A 17,606-nucleotide genomic window follows, 5' to 3' on the forward strand; every position below is an offset into this window, starting at 1 on the left:
ATAGGAAGTGTGCATAAAGAAAACCAGAGTGCGTGTGGTGATGTGATGTGTGTGAGAGTCCAGTCTTATACTGATGTGTGTGGGAGAGTCCAGTCCTACACCTGGTTCAGGGCCCGAATAGCCTGGGAGAAGAAGCTCCTCCTCATTCTCTCTGTTTTGGCCTTAAGGGAGCGGAAGCGCTTCCCAGACCTCAACAGTGAGAAGATTCCATTGTTGGGATGGGAGAGGTCCATCATAATCTTCCTAGCTTTGGTCTTGCACCGCTTGGTGTAGATGGACAGCAGGTCAGGGAGCTCTGATTGAATGATGCGTACACAAGAAAGACACACATGTAATTACATGTGTAGGAGGGTAAAAGGAGTTAACCTGATGTGCCAGACTGTAACTGAGGCTGACTCTGTGGCCTGCTAGTAGGCACTATGCTGGGTTATTTAAATGGAAATTGTGCTCTGATGACACCCTGTTGTAAAAGATTTGGACCTACCACATCTGATCCACTGCATGCAGAGAAAAGGGACCCTGAGCAAACCGCTATCCATCATGGACAATGACTAACACCCACTGCAACCCAATTCAGTGGCAGACTCTTGTCACTGACATGCTCTATGGACAGGCTAAGGAAGTCATTTGTTCCGCGGGCTATACAACTCAACTGTGTAGCCATTTAGCTTTCTTTTAGATAGATAGATAGATAGATAGATAGATAGATAGATAGATAGATAGATAGATAGATAGATAGATAGATAGATAGCAAGTATGTGCAAGTACTCTCACAAGTATTTCTAAAGTAATCATCTCACTGGAGCTGGGTTGTACAAATAGTTCACCATCAATAACACATGAATTATCAAGGAGATATCTTCTTGGCAACACAGTTGTGAGATGCATAATGAAATAATTACCATGTAAGACCTGCAAGGTGTAAGTACCCCATAATTACAAGTAATTTTGGGTAACAAGTCAGTTTTTTACAGGAAACAATGAAATGATTACACTGTAAGACTTGCGACTAAGGTGTAAGTACCCTGTAATTCAGTGTAAGTTCGCACATGTCGCAGAAACATAATATTAACATGATCAATGGAAAAAGTTTAGGGTGGCCTTAGGTCTGATGTCAGCTCATGTTTCTTCTTCTACAACTTTCTGGTCATCTCCTTCTTTGGAGATGACTCAGTCTGAGAGGTGTTATACAAATTTATAATGTCTATTATTTTATTACCATGTCGGCTGCATGTCATCTACCTCTGTGGCATTATATGAATTAGACATGTGTAATTACCCTCCTTTCGCATATAGACAGGTGGTATGGTCATGTTCGATGCCACTGAGAACAAAGAACAGTTAGCATAGGTATGGTATTCTTTAAACACCAAGTTTTCTCTGAGTAAGACAGCAATAGCTGTTGTTAATAAATTAATTAATTTCCCCTATCCTCAGATTATTTTCTTAAAATTTTAAGTTATTTAGTTTTTTTTTAAATTAGTTTTTCCTATTTTATTTTTATTTATTCTTTCTATTTTTCAGTTCTACCTGTGTCCACCAGGGATAGTGGGTGACATGCAGTATCATCCTCCCCCTACCAGATGGAACCAGATAGTAGGCTACTTTACCTCAATCCTACCACTACTTGGCACTAACTCGCTCCTTTTTTTCCTTAGTTGTAATATCCTCCTTTGCACACACGGTGGAACAGTCCCGTGGTTACTAATTCTTCTCTTGTCTTCAGCGCGCTACCACTTATTTTAGATTTACCGGAGGTTGTGTGATTTCTTTAGACAAAGAGAAAAGGAGGAAAGTCGGAAACACAGAACAAAGATCAACAATGAACAAAAGACATACATTTATCTCACTTTGCTGCTTTTATAAAAAGTATAATATCCTAAACAATGTTAAACATGTTGTACCACAGAATCTCACTTTGCTGCTTTTATAAAAAAGTATGATATCCTAAACAACATTAAACACGTTGTACCACAGAATTGTCACTATGTTGTTTTGTACAGTCTTCTTTGATTAAGATAGTTTAATCACAATGACTACTTATTATTTGTACCAGCCTCAAATTTTCCCGCATGATTTCAAACACTAGGTACAGTTCATCAGATCCTGTTCCTTTTAAACACTCACAGGGGCTTTTAACCCAGCATTTCAACCATTTTCTTGAAAAAATACCTTGAATTTTCAAATATTTCCCAATATTATTTAGAGATGACCCTTTTTGCAGGCAACACTCCCATTGCCATGACAACCAACTCTTGTCCTTCGGTCAAAAAAAATTACTTTATTTTAGCTGAGTACTAAATCAGATAAAAAGTCTGAGAAATTAGATAAAAACTCTAAGTAAGGCCCAAGTAGACAATAGATAACAACGAATAAAATTGTTTTTTGAATTTTCAAAAGGGGAAACAAGCTAAGCATCAAGCTTTCAAATGAATTAAAACTCTGTCTGGGTCTTTGGTTGGAGCTGGAATGGGATATTGCTGTCGCTCCCCCTTCTCGGCCTGTGCTTCGAGAATTCTGAGAATTACTATGACTGGGGTTTTTGATTCATTTAAACTAATATATTTATCCTGGTGTAACTAGGTTTCTGTAAGGCAAAGTAAATCAGTTGTCAATTATCAATTATTATTATTAATTATTAATCAATTATTATTCAATAGGTGTGAATGTGGGTGTAAATGTGAGTCTAAATGTGAGTGCAAATGGTTGTCTGTCTCTCTGTGTTAGCCCTGCAACAGACTGGCGACTTGTCCAGGGTGTACCCTGGCTCTTGGCCTGTGGTAGCTGGGAAAGGCTCCAGCCTCTCAGCGAACCTGAGAACGATAAGCAGAAGAGAATGGATGGATAGAATTATTAATTCATGTACTAACAGGGTTTAGACGAGGGAGACCTAATATTTAATCATCCATATTTCACTGCTTCACTCTTTGGTGCAGTTGTGGATACTATATTGCTCTTTCTCTGTAATTTTTTGCTGATTGTTTTGGTTTGTTTTTTGTTTGTTTGGGAGGAAACACAGCCTCTTGAGGGATGGGGTTTTGGGGGGAAACTGTTTTGTGGGGTAAACCCCATACATATAAATTTGGATTTGGCCAGATTTTTAGAAATGAGATCTGCTTCATTCAAAGTGGGATTGATACCGTCTCTCCTAATTGACCAGGTTTTCCCTAGACTTGGCGTTGAACTTAGCTGACAAAACGCTGCTCATTCAGGAACAGCAGACATACAAGGCAGGCTTAAAGCTCTATTTCTAACATTTGATAAATAGGACAAACTTATTTAAACACTGATAGGCTTGCATTTGTAATCTGTGTCTTTTAGGGTTGATGAGCTTCTGTTTATTTAAAAACAAAAAGACAAAAAGAACAAAAGCAAAAAAATGAAGGGATTTGCAGGAAGCACAGAAATCCAAGTTTTTCACTAGCACTTGAATGCAGACTACATTTGTGGATCTGTGCGAAGCTGGCAGCATGAGCATGTTTCAAGAGCCCAAGTGCACATGTGACATGATCTGTGTTTATTAAGTGATTGGTGCAGCGCATCTGACAATCTGGAAGTGAGCAAAAAGAAAGTCATAAATACACAGGAAGCTTTTTGAAAGCAACAATGATCAGATTTGAGATTTAGAAATTTGTGCATAAATAATCACTATTTATTAAGATTTTGATATACGCAGCTGTAATATTTCTATGTGTGTTCAAATTGCTGTGTATTTGTGTGTGGATTAGAGCCCTTTTTTCAGTACTTAAAATTTACACACAAATCATTGGACACAGTTGTAAACTGTAGTTTACATTTGAGGATCATATGTAATGTAACCTTTTGGGACAAATTTCACTCTTTATTTGAAATTTGAGGCTTGACTTTCCCATGAGGACAGACCTGTTAATGTCCAGCTGCATTCCTATAATGCCCATATCAATTTAATAATCAATATTACACAACAAATGGTGAGACATCAGTTAAAGTAAGTAAGTTTATTTATTAAGCGCTTTTCATAGACAGGCAGTCACAAAGCGCTGTACACAAAGATTAAAATAAAGAGAAAGTTAAGTCACAGAATAGACAATATACACAATATAAAAAATTAAAAGTAAATAAAAATGTAAAATTTAAAAAGTGTTGCTCAACAGAGAGCTTGTTTAAATTCAACATGCACATACAAACACAGCGATACTGTACAGGGAGTGCAGAATTATTAGGCAAGTTGTATTTTTGAGGAATAATTTTATTATTGAACAACAACCATGTTCTCAATGAACCCAAAAAACTCATTAATATCAAAGCTGAATGTTTTTGGAAGTAGTTTTTAGTTTGTTTTTAGTTTTAGCTATTTTAGGGGGATATCTGTGTGTGCAGGTGACTATTACTGTGCATAATTATTAGGCAACTTAACAAAAAACAAATATATACCCATTTCAATTATTTATTTTTACCAGTGAAACCAATATAACATCTCCACATTCACAAATATACATTTCTGACATTCAAAAACAAAACAAAAACAAATCAGCGACCAATATAGCCACCTTTCTTTGCAAGGACACTCAAAAGCCTGCCATCCATGGATTCTGTCAGTGTTTTGATCTGTTCACCATCAACATTGCGTGCAGCAGCAACCACAGCCTCCCAGACACTGTTCAGAGAGGTGTACTGTTTTCCCTCCTTGTAAATCTCACATTTGATGATGGACCACAGGTTCTCAATGGGGTTCAGATCAGGTGAACAAGGAGGCCATGTCATTAGTTTTTCTTCTTTTATACCCTTTCTTGCCAGCCACGCTGTGGAGTACTTGGACGTGTGTGATGGAGCATTGTCCTGCATGAAAATCATGTTTTTCTTGAAGGATGCAGACTTCTTCCTGTACCACTGCTTGAAGAAGGTGTCTTCCAGAAACTGGCAGTAGGACTGGGAGTTGAGCTTGACTCCATCCTCAACCCGAAAAGGCCCCACAAGCTCATCTTTGATGATACCAGCCCAAACCAGTACTCCACCTCCACCTTGCTGGCGTCTGAGTCGGACTGGAGCTCTCTGCCCTTTACCAATCCAGCCACGGGCCCATCCATCTGGCCCATCAAGACTCACTCTCATTTCATCAGTCCATAAAACCTTAGAAAAATCAGTCTTGAGATATTTCTTGGCCCAGTCTTGACGTTTCAGCTTGTGTGTCTTGTTCAGTGGTGGTCGTCTTTCAGCCTTTCTTACCTTGGCCATGTCGCTGAGTATTGCACACCTTGTGCTTTTGGGCACTCCAGTGATGTTGCAGCTCTGAAATATGGCCAAACTGGTGGCAAGTGGCATCTTGGCAGCTGCACGCTTGACTTTTCTCAGTTCATGGGCAGTTATTTTGCTCCTTGGTTTTTCCACACGCTTCTTGCGACCCTGTTGACTATTTTGAATGAAACGCTTGATTGTTCGATGATCACGCTTCAGAAGCTTTGCAATTTTAAGACTGCTGCATCCCTCTGCAAGATATCTCACTATTTTTGACTTTTCTGAGCCTGTCAAGTCCTTCTTTTGACCCATTTTGCCAAAGGAAAGGAAGTTGCCTAATAATTATGCACACCTGATATAGGGTGTTGATGTCATTAGACCACACCCCTTCTCATTACAGAGATGCACGTCACCTAATATGCTTAATTGGTAGTAGGCTTTCGAGCCTATACAGCTTGGAGTAAGACAACATGCATGAAGAGGATGATGTGGACAAAATACTCATTTGCCTAATAATTCTGCACTCCCTGTAGACTGCAGCAAAAGTGCAGGTTTTTCCTTCCTGTTCACAGGAAGGAGGCTGCACAGAAAACGTCAATTAACTTTTGACTTTGTGGTAACTGCATCTTGAAGTGTCAGAAGCTCAGAGTAACAAGCAAAAAATCATTAGGAAGAAGTGAGACAGCTGTTTTACAAGTGCTTCGGTTAAATCTTCCATGATACTAGAAACCAACCCTGAAACTCAGACGGACAGACCTGTCTGTTTGAAGAGATCATTTTTAAAGTTTTTACCACCAAATTATTACTCACATTTTCTCGTGCATGACAATGTGAAAGAGAGACTGAGAGAAGAATTTGGCCTCAGTCTGTGTAATGATCTGTAATTATCTATAGTTATCTATAGTTTCTGTTATTATTGTGGTTTTTTTTCCAGCAGACATTATGTCATGCCCAGCTGCAGGACTTTGAAACGAAAGCGTAAAAAAAGAGGCAGCTTTGTTGCTGTAACTTAGAAAACTAAAAGAGAAAAGCTAGGCACTAGGGAACTGCAAATCTTGGAAACTAGAAAACTACAGGGAAGACTAGTAACACACGAAGGACACAGAACTCACAAGAAATGGGGGAACACACAGCGTGAGTGAACAACACATCTTTAAACAAAGGGACACGCAGACAATATATACACACCAGGTAATTAGGAAGCTGGGAAACACCAGGGAATGCAGCTGAATGAAATAAGACTAACAAGACAGGGAGAAGCAAAACTAGACAAAACACCGATGTTGACCAAGCCTATGAGCTAAACTTGAGGGCCGAAGACGAAAATTGAGGATGGAACTGCTCAGGAGGCAGGCAACAGAGGTGGAGCAGATCTGGAGGTTGACCGGCAGGGCGAAGGTGGAGCCCGAGGGTCCTGCTCCGCCTGCTCCTGAATGATAATCTCTTCCATAATAGTGGGTCACCTAGAAGACTGCCTGAGGAGTCGTGTCTCCTTTATTGACGCCTGTTGCCTGCCTTTTAAACTGGGATCTTTGCCTGAGCGTTATTTAAACCAAATTAGTGATTCCTGCTCCAGTGTGTAAGTCTGCTTCCTGTTATACCACGAAGATTAGTAACTTATCTTCTCCTTGGTTCAGATGTTCTGGCTTTTCCGTGCAAGACAGTCCCTTCTGGTCTAGCTCTGGAGCCATTGGTAGACTTACCTTTCCTTGGATTTTATAAATAGAGACTTTGTATCAAGATCTGCTTGAAGACTTTTTAAATAGAACTACTTTTACCTGCATTGTAAATGAAACCACAGAATTAGCCCTCCTGAGTCTTGCATTTGAGTCCGGCCAGATGGATTGGTCCTGACAATTGATACATTTTGTCTTTCATAAAGATGCAACAAGTGAAGGTGGACAAGTTTAAATACTTTGGGATAACCACCCAAAATAACAGACAATGCACAAGAAAGGTGAAGAAGAGAATGCAGGCCAGGTGCAGTGGGTGGAGAAGAGTGCATTTGTGACAGAAGGGTAGCAGCAAGGGTGAAAAGGAAGGTTTACAAGATGGTAGTGAGATCTGCTATGATGTAAGGTTTAGAGACAGTGGCACTGATGAAAACACAGGAGGCTGAGCTGGAGTGAAAGAGGGGTGACATAGAGGCAGATGATTGGCTTGGAAAACATTGAGAGGTCTCCATAGCCAATATATGGAAAAATGAAGCTAAAAGGAGAAGTTTCCATTTATTTTCCATATTTTCCTCCTGTGTTTTCTCTGGCTGTGTCTTACTATCTGTGCGAATCTGTTCAGTTCGTCCCTCTGTTAATTTGAAACTTTGGTCGTCATGTGGCTGTCTTATTTTTTTCTTTACTTTGTTCTTCTTCCTGCTATGTGTTGATTGACTGTCTTTAGTCTGCCTGTTCTCAGTGTTTTGGGGGATTTGTTCCAGAAGCAGGTTTAGTTAGACCTCTATGATGAAAAGTTTTCAGCTCTGAAAGAGACTCTAAACAGGCTCTTTGAATTTAACCTATTCACTGGGAGCTTTTCTTCAACAAGCTGACTGCTGTCTGTCAGCTGTCTGATTATGTGTTTAATTTCCCCATTCATACATTTGATAACAAAACACATACCAGAATGCTGTATGCCTTGATACTGTAGAGTTATTATCAGTTTATAACAAAATGTACAGCTGAGCCTTTATAACAATCCCCCTGTGGAAAGTAAGGCACCTGCAAATTGTTAACTAGTTCATCTTCACTGAAGTATTTACGGTACATTTCAGTAGCAAAAACAGGTGAAATTAAATTAATCTGTATGTTGCTTTAGACATATAACACACTTATCAGTAAACAATCATTTATCAGTTGCACGGATCGACACAAATGTCTTTCATGTTTAGCATCGTGTTGAAGATGATCTAAATATCTAAAGGATGATGAGTGTTAAAAGGGAGGCAACATTTTGAAATGTGTAATACATGTTTAAAATCTAAATATTTAACCTCTACATCTTTTTCATTGCAAATCATCAAACTCAGTCTTTCTGGGTCTGACTAATATCACACGTTCCTAATTAAACCATCTAATCACCATTAGTTTGATCCATATTATTTATCTTCAGTTGCCAGAGTTTCCTGTCTTTCAGGTCACAGCTAATTATCAGATGTTATATCATTCATTTTTTCCATTACCAGGCAATACTCTTATTACTCCAGGTCAATTGAACTAACTTTCCAATCTCAACTCAGGGCTAGACTCAAAGCTTGCTAAATATTTTTTCTGTACCAGGTCCAAGTTCCTGTTCTAGGTCTCACACGTTACTTTTCTTCCCTGAGGGCTCTTGGTATTGTGCATTTCTATGCTTTCTTGCTTTTACGACTTGAAACTTTCTGTTTTATTTCAGAGCCAGTGTGCTCAGAATATATTAAAATATGTGATGCATATAATACTCTGAAGGAACCAACCTAGGAGTATATAAAATCAATATTATTTTCCAGCCTTCATTCTGTCCTAGAGCTCCCTCTAAAGCGTTGGATTGCAGTGGCTACAACCAGGGGCGGATCTAGAGAAAATCAAAATCAAAGCCTTTTTTCCCCAAACACATATGCAGGGGGTTACATATGGTTAAAATGATTCAAATGCAGTAAGTATACACGTTTTTCATATAAATATAGTCTATAACTTAATTATTGTCTGTAGCCCACATAATTAAACACTTTAGTTACATAAAACATGTGAGTTTTGATTTTATGTACTGAATAGCCTGTATAATAAATAAATATGTAGCCCAATAAGTATAAAACCCAGAAAGGTACACAACATGGGGCGGTTCATTTACAAACACAAGTCTAACTTAAGTTTCACACTGTTTTTTGTTAGAAATCAATCACGTTGTTACATGCTTAAATTACATAAAATGTCAGAAATCTGCACTGTCATGAACAAAAATTTAAACCTAATTTTTCATGATTTGTTAGATTAACCCACTGAGGTCTGAAATACAACCGGCCATTTTTGACTCCTTTTGAGTTTACGTTTGTATTTCACCCTCAAATTGTTTCATTTTATTTTTTCCCCTTGCCTTGTTTGGTATCATTCTTTTAAGCTCAACTGAATTTAGTTGTTTTTTCACTGACATACTGCATTAGTATTACTGATCTGAAATCACACAAAGAACTTAAAATCCTAGTAGTATTTTTTTACTCTAAAAAAAACCACAGACATGTTGAGTAAATTTTTATAACTTGAAATGCAAATATAAATTGTACATTTTGTAAACTTATACAACTATTTATCTAAAAATGCAGCCAATACACCTGCCGTTTCTTTCATTTTGTACAACCATTTAAAAATATTACTAAAACTAAAATGAGAGAACAATCAGGTGTTGCAATAAGATGCCCCACAAATGATGTGTGCCAGTAAAAAAAAAGTTTGTCCACCAAAAGACAGGAGAACAGCACAGGGATAAACCTGCAGGCCTGACAACAGGAGGTGTCACTCCGCTGGTTTTCTACTAGTGACAGTGTTTACGTTGCAAATGTGCCTCTGTGACATTCATTAGTGCCCTCACTGACACACAAAACAAAACGACTACACAACAGAACAACTACACAAGACAACACAACACACTAACTGTACACTCCACACTAAACGTCACAAATCTCCCACATCTAAAAACTCTCTCGCTCTCTCTCTCTCTCACTCGCTCGCTCTGTCTCGCTGCCGTTACTGTCACTCTAAAAACTCTCCCCTCTCCCTAAACAACCAAATCCCACGTGTTGACTTTTTTTAAAATTGGTTGACATGGTACATTTTTCCACCGATAGGAAAGAGGTGGCTTCTTTTCCTTTCTTTACTGTTTTCGCGCTTTCCTTAGAAAACGCTTAAAATACACACACACACATAAAAAATGTGACGACAGTATTTAGAAAAAAGCATGGATTATATATATATTATCATAACTCTGGATTTACTGGCCTGTAATTAAAATTTAAAAACTTTGAAGTCCGAACTTTCAATGTGGGCTGAAATAGAGACTCGGCGTGGCTGCAGCTTGTTAGTCATGTGATTTGGAGGTGCAGCGTGTCCGTGGACCACAGAGGTTTAATAACACTCACCTTCATTCCATTTCCAGAGTGTAACATCCAACCACCTGTGTAAAATCCGAAATTCCCATGGTGTTGTTCAAAATGTGCTCTGGCACAATCATAAACATCGCTTGCTACAAGAAAAAAGCCGGTCCTGCTATGGGCTGAACCAGTTGTTAATGGTGGAGGGGGGGAACACTATGCAATATATTCAGTTTTAGCATTTATATTCACTGTTGACTGTAACTACGCTCAAACTGTTAATGCTATCTTATTTTAATAAACAACACTGTCATATGCAAAACTGGGGTGGCACTTGGGGTGGCAAGGGATGATTTTAGGGTGGCACTTGCCACCCCATGCCACCCTTCTAGATCCGCCCCTGGCTACAACAATAGTGCCAACCTGAGGTGAAATGAATCCTCAGTGGGCCTTTCACCTCCATGACCCCTCCATTTACCCCACCAATTTTCCAATTCATCCAGAAAATTTGCGCTACCTGGGACAACGTTACCTGGGCCTCTCTCTCTCTCGCTCTCTCTCCCTCCGTTATGTAAGTGTGCCCTTATCTTGCTGCAGCCTACTGTCAGCTTGACACAAATACAGACCGTCACTCTCTGAGCAAAAGTTTCATTATCATTAAGGTCGGGCTGTGTGTGTGGAGGAGGTGGGCGGGTGAGAGGGAGAGAGAGAGGACTGAGGAGTCCGTGGAGAAGCGGCCGGGAGGGTGGAGGGGCAGATCTCAGGCAGAAAGCAGGAGGCGCTGCTTGCAGTCAGAAAGATGCTGCTCTGACATGCGGACCCCCGACGATCCTGACCGCGACACTACGCTTCTACGTGCCCGCCTGACCACAGATAAACCAGCTGACACTCTTCTCTTATCTTGAGTCTCTCTTCTCTGCACTGGGTTTGTTGCCATGCCGCCGGCCGCCTGCTCGGTCGATTACCGACTTCGCTGCGTGTTGCCCGCGGTGCTGTGGATCGGGCTGATGTGGAGCAGCGTTTCAACAGCAGGTAGGCGTTTGATTTCTCGTGCCAAACCAGAGTGATGCCTGATTCTGCGCGTTTTTGCGCTCACTGTCCTTCTGCGTCTTGGTTCGCATCCAAGTGGAATGATAGCGGCGCCAGTTGAGTTTTTATGCGCTGCAAAAACACCTCGTCTCCGGGCATCCCTCTGCTCCTCTCAGACACCTCCTCTCGCGCGACTCGCATTAGGGCAGGGAAAGGAGCGAGTCTGAAGCAGCGTCTCGCTGTTTACTGCGCCAGCAGCTCCAACCACTTTGGCACAGCAGTGCGGGCTGCACATGCAGCCTCAAATCCTCCGTGTGGACACGAGTCCATTCGTGTGCGTGGGAGCCACGATCAGGCACGAGTGGATGCAGAGACAAAGAAAAATAGAAAGATCACCAGTCAGCCAGCTCCGCAGTTAATTGGGAGAGGGGATTCCTCGAGTCTGAGCATCAGCATGCAAATTAGAAAGCAGGCTGACACTAAGTGAGGAACAAAGTTGATGCCTCAAACACTATCTATCTATCTATCTATCTGATATTTTTTATTAAGATTAAACTAATACTTTATTTTTTGGGACCCTTCTTTCACTTAGAAATAAGTCTGTTGTGTGGCTACTTCTTATTTTTCACCATGAGACCTCTGGGCTAAAATTATGAAGGGAAAAATTCCTCAAAGAAAAGAAAATGGTGGTGAATGGATGGTTTGCCTTGGCTGAAACTAGCTGGCAGCTCATAGCTTCCCATTTTGACCTTTTAACTACCATCATTTCAGACCGTTGAAATGATGGCACCATCGGTGAAAGCCCCATGTTTAGCGAAACCTCTTATCCTGGCCTAAAGAGGTTGTTGTTCCTAAAACCAACAGCATTAAAAACGCTCATGCCATGTTTTCTGCTTCTAATTTAGGTGACATTCAGTGAGATCTTTATGGACGAAGGTAACAATAGGTGGGTTGCAAGGAAAAAGAAAATTCTTAAATCAATAGGAATTACCTGAATCATTCCACTTCTTCGGTGAAATGATCCAGAACATTTGTCCCTTTAGGAAAGGGTCACTGTAAATCAAATTGTTGTGACTGATCACCTTCAGTGAGACTGTTTTCTACAGTGATGACAATAACCTGATCCGTAGAGAAGGAGAGCTTACTGAACATTTAGACGACAAAAACAATGAGAAACCTGTGCTGTTTGCTTTACAGTCATCACATCTTTACTTGCTGAACACCTAAAGGAGATTTTGTGTTAAACAGCATTTGTTACAGCCTCATCAATTGCAAAGGGCACTGAAGCTGTTGTGACAGCATGTGGTTGTCTAACGTGTTTGAACATATTTATGTTGCATTTTCCTTTCATTTTTTTGTGTATGTGGTCATTCGGGTTAAAACGGTAGCCTTTAAATGTATTCAGATTCAGCAATTATCTCTCTTTATTGTGCCCTCTGTTGCAAGTGGTGGAGTCTGTCATTCCTGCACTGGGTTCAAATAAAATCAGAATGAGAATCCTTTTACCGTCATTAAACATCAGACGTTCAACGAAATATAGAAGCAGCTCCCTGGTAGCAGCATTTAGAATAAAAAATAATAAAAACAAAGAAATAGCTAACAAAAACAAATCTAAAAATACCAGCTATAAAACTGTGCAAATGTACAAGGTTTATAAAAATGTGCAAGGTTGCTCTCAAGTATTGCACTTGTCTTGTGTGGTAGTGATGTGTATTTTTATGTGTGATTGTGTGTTACTGTATGTGTGTATATGTGTGTGTGTGTTGTATGTCTGAGAAGTACTGATGTGTGACTTTAAGTGGGGAGTGTGTTCTTTGTCCTGGTTTAGATTAACCTGTAGTATCTCCTAAAGGTCTGCAGGTCGAACAGGTGGGATGCAAGATGTAGGATGGGTGGAATCTCTCGGCTCTGCTCAGGCAGTGGGATGTGTAGATGACTGCAACAGAGGGGAGGGGGTAGCCGATGATCTTCTGTGCAGTATTGACTACTCTCTGGAGCGTCTTCCCCTCAGCCTGGGTGCAATGTGTGAACCACACTGTGATACAGTTTAGCGAGTGGTAGAAGGTCAGCAGCTTCTCACAGATGTTGTTCCTTCTGAGCACTCTCAGGTAGTGCAGATGCTGCTGTGACTTCCTGATGATGGTGGAGGTGTTTGCATTCCAGGAGAGGTCAGCTTATGTAGAGTGGAGGCAGGTCTACTCTGTGCCTCCTAAAGTCCAGGATCATCTCCTTTGGCCTTGTGTTGTTTACAGCCAGATTGCTTACTAAACACCACACAAACATATTCAGAACCTCATATTCTCTACTGTGATGGGGTTTCAGAGCCCATCACAGTCTCTGCTATGCAGATGACACACAACTTTATCTATCATGAAGCCAAATAACACACACCAATTGGTTTAACTGCATCCAGGTCTTTATAAAGACATAAAGAACTGAATGACCTCTAATTTTCTGCTTCTAAATTCAGATCAAACTGAGGTTATTGTACTCGGCCCTGAAAATTTTAGAAATGTACTCTGCCATCCAGATTCTTAGTCTGCATTCTTACTCTGGATGGCATTACCTTGGACTCCCGTAATACTGTGAGGAACCTTGGAGTAATTTTGACCAGGATATGTCCTTCAATGCACATATTAAACAAATATGACTGCTTTCTTCCATTTGTGCAATATCTCTAAAGTTAGAAATATCCTGTCTCAGAGTGACGCTGAAAAACTAGTTCATGCATTTATTACTTCTAGGCTGGACTACTGTAATTTATTATTATCAGGATGTCTTAAAAACTCCCTGAAAAGCCTTCAGTTAAACCAAAATGCTGCAGCAAGAGTACTGACAGGGACTAGAAAGAGAGAGCATATTTCTCCAATCTTGGCTTCCCTTCATTGGCTCCCTGTTAGATGCAGAATTGAATCAAAATCCTGCTCCTCACATACAAGGTCTTGACTAATCAGGGCCTATCTTATCTTAATGACCTTGTAGTACCATATCACCCCATTAGAGCACTTTGCTCTCGAACTGCGGGCTTACTTGTTGTTCCTAGAGTATTTAAAAGTCGAATTGGAGGGAGAGCCTTCAGTTTTCAGGCCCCTCTTCTATGAAACCAGCTTCCAGTTTGGATTAGGGAGACAGACATCATCTCTACTTTTAAGATTAGGCTTAAAACTTTTCTTTTTGCTAAAGCATATAGTTAGGGCTGGATCAGGTGACCCTGAATGCGCCCTTAGTTATGCTCCAATAGGTATAGGCTGCTGGGGGATTCCCATAATGCACTCAGTATTTCTTCTTCAGTCACTTTTCTCACTCACTGTGTGTTAATAGACCTCTCTGCACTGAATCATACTTGCTCTCTTTCACAGCATGTCTTTTATCCTGTCTTCCTTCTCTCATCCCCAACCGGTCGCAGCAGATGGTCGCCCCTCCCTGAGCCTGGTTCTGCCGAAGGTTTCTTCCTGTTAAAAGGGTGTTTTTTCCTTCCCACTGTCGCCAAATGGCTTGCTCATAGTGGGTCATATGATTGTTGGGTTTTTCTCTGTATGTTTCTCTGTATGTGCTAAACCCATATGATTGTCGGGTTTTTCTCTGTATGTGCTATTGTAGGTTCTACCTTACAGTATAAAGTCCCTTGAGGTGACTGTTGTTGATATTTGGTGCTGTATTAATAGAATAGAATAGAATAGAATAGAATAGAATTGAATAGAATTGAATCGAACTGAATTGCATTGAATTGAATTGAACTGAATCCCTGTATGCAGATTAGGGTTAGGGTAGTGTACAACAGTGGGCTCAAAACACACACTTGTGGGGAGCCAGTTTTGAGTGTTCAAGTAAAGGAGAGGTGAGGACTGAGTTTGACAGTCTGTGGGCAGTTGGTGAATAAGTTGAGGATCAAGGAGTAAGTGAGAGCCGGGACAGGTCAGACAGTTTCCTCACCAGGATGTTGGGGATGATTGTGTTGAAGGTTGAGCTGTAGCTATTGTGTCCTCACTTGACCTATTTGCTGTATAGGCAAACTGGTGGGGGTCTCCAGAGGGAAGGATAATCATGGCGGAATGGCTTTGAATTAAATGTTCCAGGCGCTTAGTGATGACAGGTGTGAGTGGAATTGAGTTGAAGTCGTTCAGGCTTTTCGCCAATGATTTTTTAATGAATGTTTGGGTCCACAACCCTGTTTGTTTACCCTCTGAAGTTGGTGACACACTGGATTCCTTGCCACACCTGATGAGAGTCATTATTGGAGAGGTGATTTTCAAATTTCTTTTTGTGGTCCAGTTTTGCTTTCCTGGTCCCCTTCTTCAGGTAACCCTAGCAGCACTATGTAGTTTCCTATTACCAGACCTGAAGACAGAATTGCAGGCTTTGAGGAGTATTTTGACAAGGATGTTCATCCAGGGCTTTCTGGCTGGGGAGCACACAAATTTATTTTTTCACTGTTACATTGTCAACACATTAATTGATGTAGTACAGAACAGCCTTTGTTTCACAAGTTAGGTCCTCATTGTGAAAAATACTCCACACAGTGTGGGGAAAAAAGTCTGTAGTGGCTGAAGCACGACCTCGAGCCATGTATGCTTGTTTTATGTTTGTATAAATGTATTCCAAAGTGTTCCCCCCTCCAGTGGCACATCTTACATTCTGGTAGAATCTATGCAGGACAGACTATAAGTCTGCGTGACTAAAATAATTTGTGATAATATGTACGCTTTTGGGGTGAGGCCGCTGTAGTGTTTTGATGGTGTCTGCTAATATCGAGAGCGCTATGCTGTGTTTAGCATTGACTAGAATGTAAACATGTGTAATTAGCACGACTCTTAGCTTGCTTGATGAAAAAATGGTCTTGATTTAGCAGAAATGGACTCTAGGTTTGGTATGTAATGTATCTGTGTAATTCTATTATTATATGACCAGCATACACATGACAGACTGATACTCTAACCTTGTAACACTGTACTCCAGTGCTACTGGTTATAAATTAAGCTCACTTGTCAGGTTTTTATTCAAATATCAGTTTAATTCTTGCAGGATTTACAAAAATCTTGCTAGCATTTATATACATTTTTATGACACTATTTGGAGAATTGTCATTGGTGGTATACATTTTTCAGGTAAACCACTGCAGAAAACAAACACAGTTGTGGTATATATACACACACACACACACATATATATATATTAGAGATGGCACGATACCACTTTTTTATGTCCGATACCGATATCATAAATTTGGAAATCTGCCGACACCGATATGAATCCGATATTGTGTTTTTTAATCAATAAAACTGTTTTTTTTAATATCTTGCTGCATTTTGTATAAGTTCATACTCAAGTTTAAATAAACAACAACACTAAAGCTATTCTGTTATACCTGTGTGTAAAAAATACACTGCACCCAAAATATTTCATAGTTCAGCAACACTGATCAATCTAATAAACCTTACCTAACTTAAAACCTAACTTAAACCTGCTCCATCCTCCCTATTCTGGTATTTTAAAGAGTACTTAGCAGAAATATTAAGCAACCTAACTAATAGGGTTGCAAACTCCCAGCAAAAAAAAAAAAAATAGGGAACCACCCACCCTCCACCTCATGATGCTTAATCGATGTAATCAACTTTAATTTGATGCAGGGTGGAAAAAAATGCACAGAAACAAATTATTTTTCAAGAATAATTAAATAGATTCAACATCTTTCTTCAACAGAATTGCAGAATTCACAGACGGTACCTTCCCAAAGGGAAAAGTACTATAGCTTACTAGGGTGTATAGACTTAAGAGTTACTATATATAGTAATGGACTTCTATACATTTTACATCAGATTAAAACTTTGGGTGTAAGATTCAGATAATTATTTATTAAAAGCTACATATTTTAAATGAGAATAAGAAAGAAAAGTATGTCTTTGTGCCCCCTTTTCCCTGTTCATTCCCTATCGGCCCCCCTGGCTGCACTTTGCTAGATCCGCCCCTGCACAGTTACCAGCCGTCAGCTACGTAGAAAAGGATCCTGGTGTAGAAAGTAATATTAAATAAATTCTAACAACAGCTTATCAAGCTTAAAGGTGCTGCTGTTGTTCCGCCGCTGGTTTCCTCTTTCTGGTGCAAAGTGGGCCAAAAACAAAGAAGAGAGACGGACTCGCGACAGAAAAGCCGATCAGCTGATCGTTAAGCAGTTTTACGATTGAAGTAGCGGCAGGAAGGTGAGGGAGAGAGAGAGGCAGTCGCTCCATATATTGGTTGTTAAGCTTAACACAGGACGCTTTACAAACATTCAGAGATGAACTTACACACTTGCTTTACTTCTCTCTGG

At 40.1% G+C, this 17,606-nt stretch overlaps 1 protein-coding gene across 8 annotated transcripts in view; it reads left to right on the forward strand.

Annotated features, from left to right (window-relative positions):
• Positions 1 to 10,654: 10,654 nt before the first annotated feature.
• The window catches only part of sez6l (seizure related 6 homolog (mouse)-like), a 111,614-nt gene continuing 104,662 nt past the window's right edge, over positions 10,655 to 17,606 (forward strand). For 4 of the 8 annotated variants that reach the window (XM_005449463.4, XM_005449466.4, XM_005449464.4 and 1 more), the window contains exon 1: positions 10,656 to 11,302. In XM_005449463.4, coding sequence (XP_005449520.1) covers positions 11,206 to 11,302 — 97 coding nt within the window. In that variant the 5' untranslated portion in view covers positions 10,656 to 11,205. Of the gene's footprint in view, positions 11,303 to 17,606 lie in introns of all 8 variants that reach the window. The other 4 variants (XM_005449465.4, XM_005449468.4, XM_005449469.4 and 1 more) reach the window with 2 other exon arrangements.

The sequence above is a fragment of the Oreochromis niloticus genome, linkage group LG7 (genome assembly GCF_001858045.2).
Source record: "Oreochromis niloticus isolate F11D_XX linkage group LG7, O_niloticus_UMD_NMBU, whole genome shotgun sequence".
NCBI lineage: Eukaryota > Metazoa > Chordata > Actinopteri > Cichliformes > Cichlidae > Oreochromis > Oreochromis niloticus.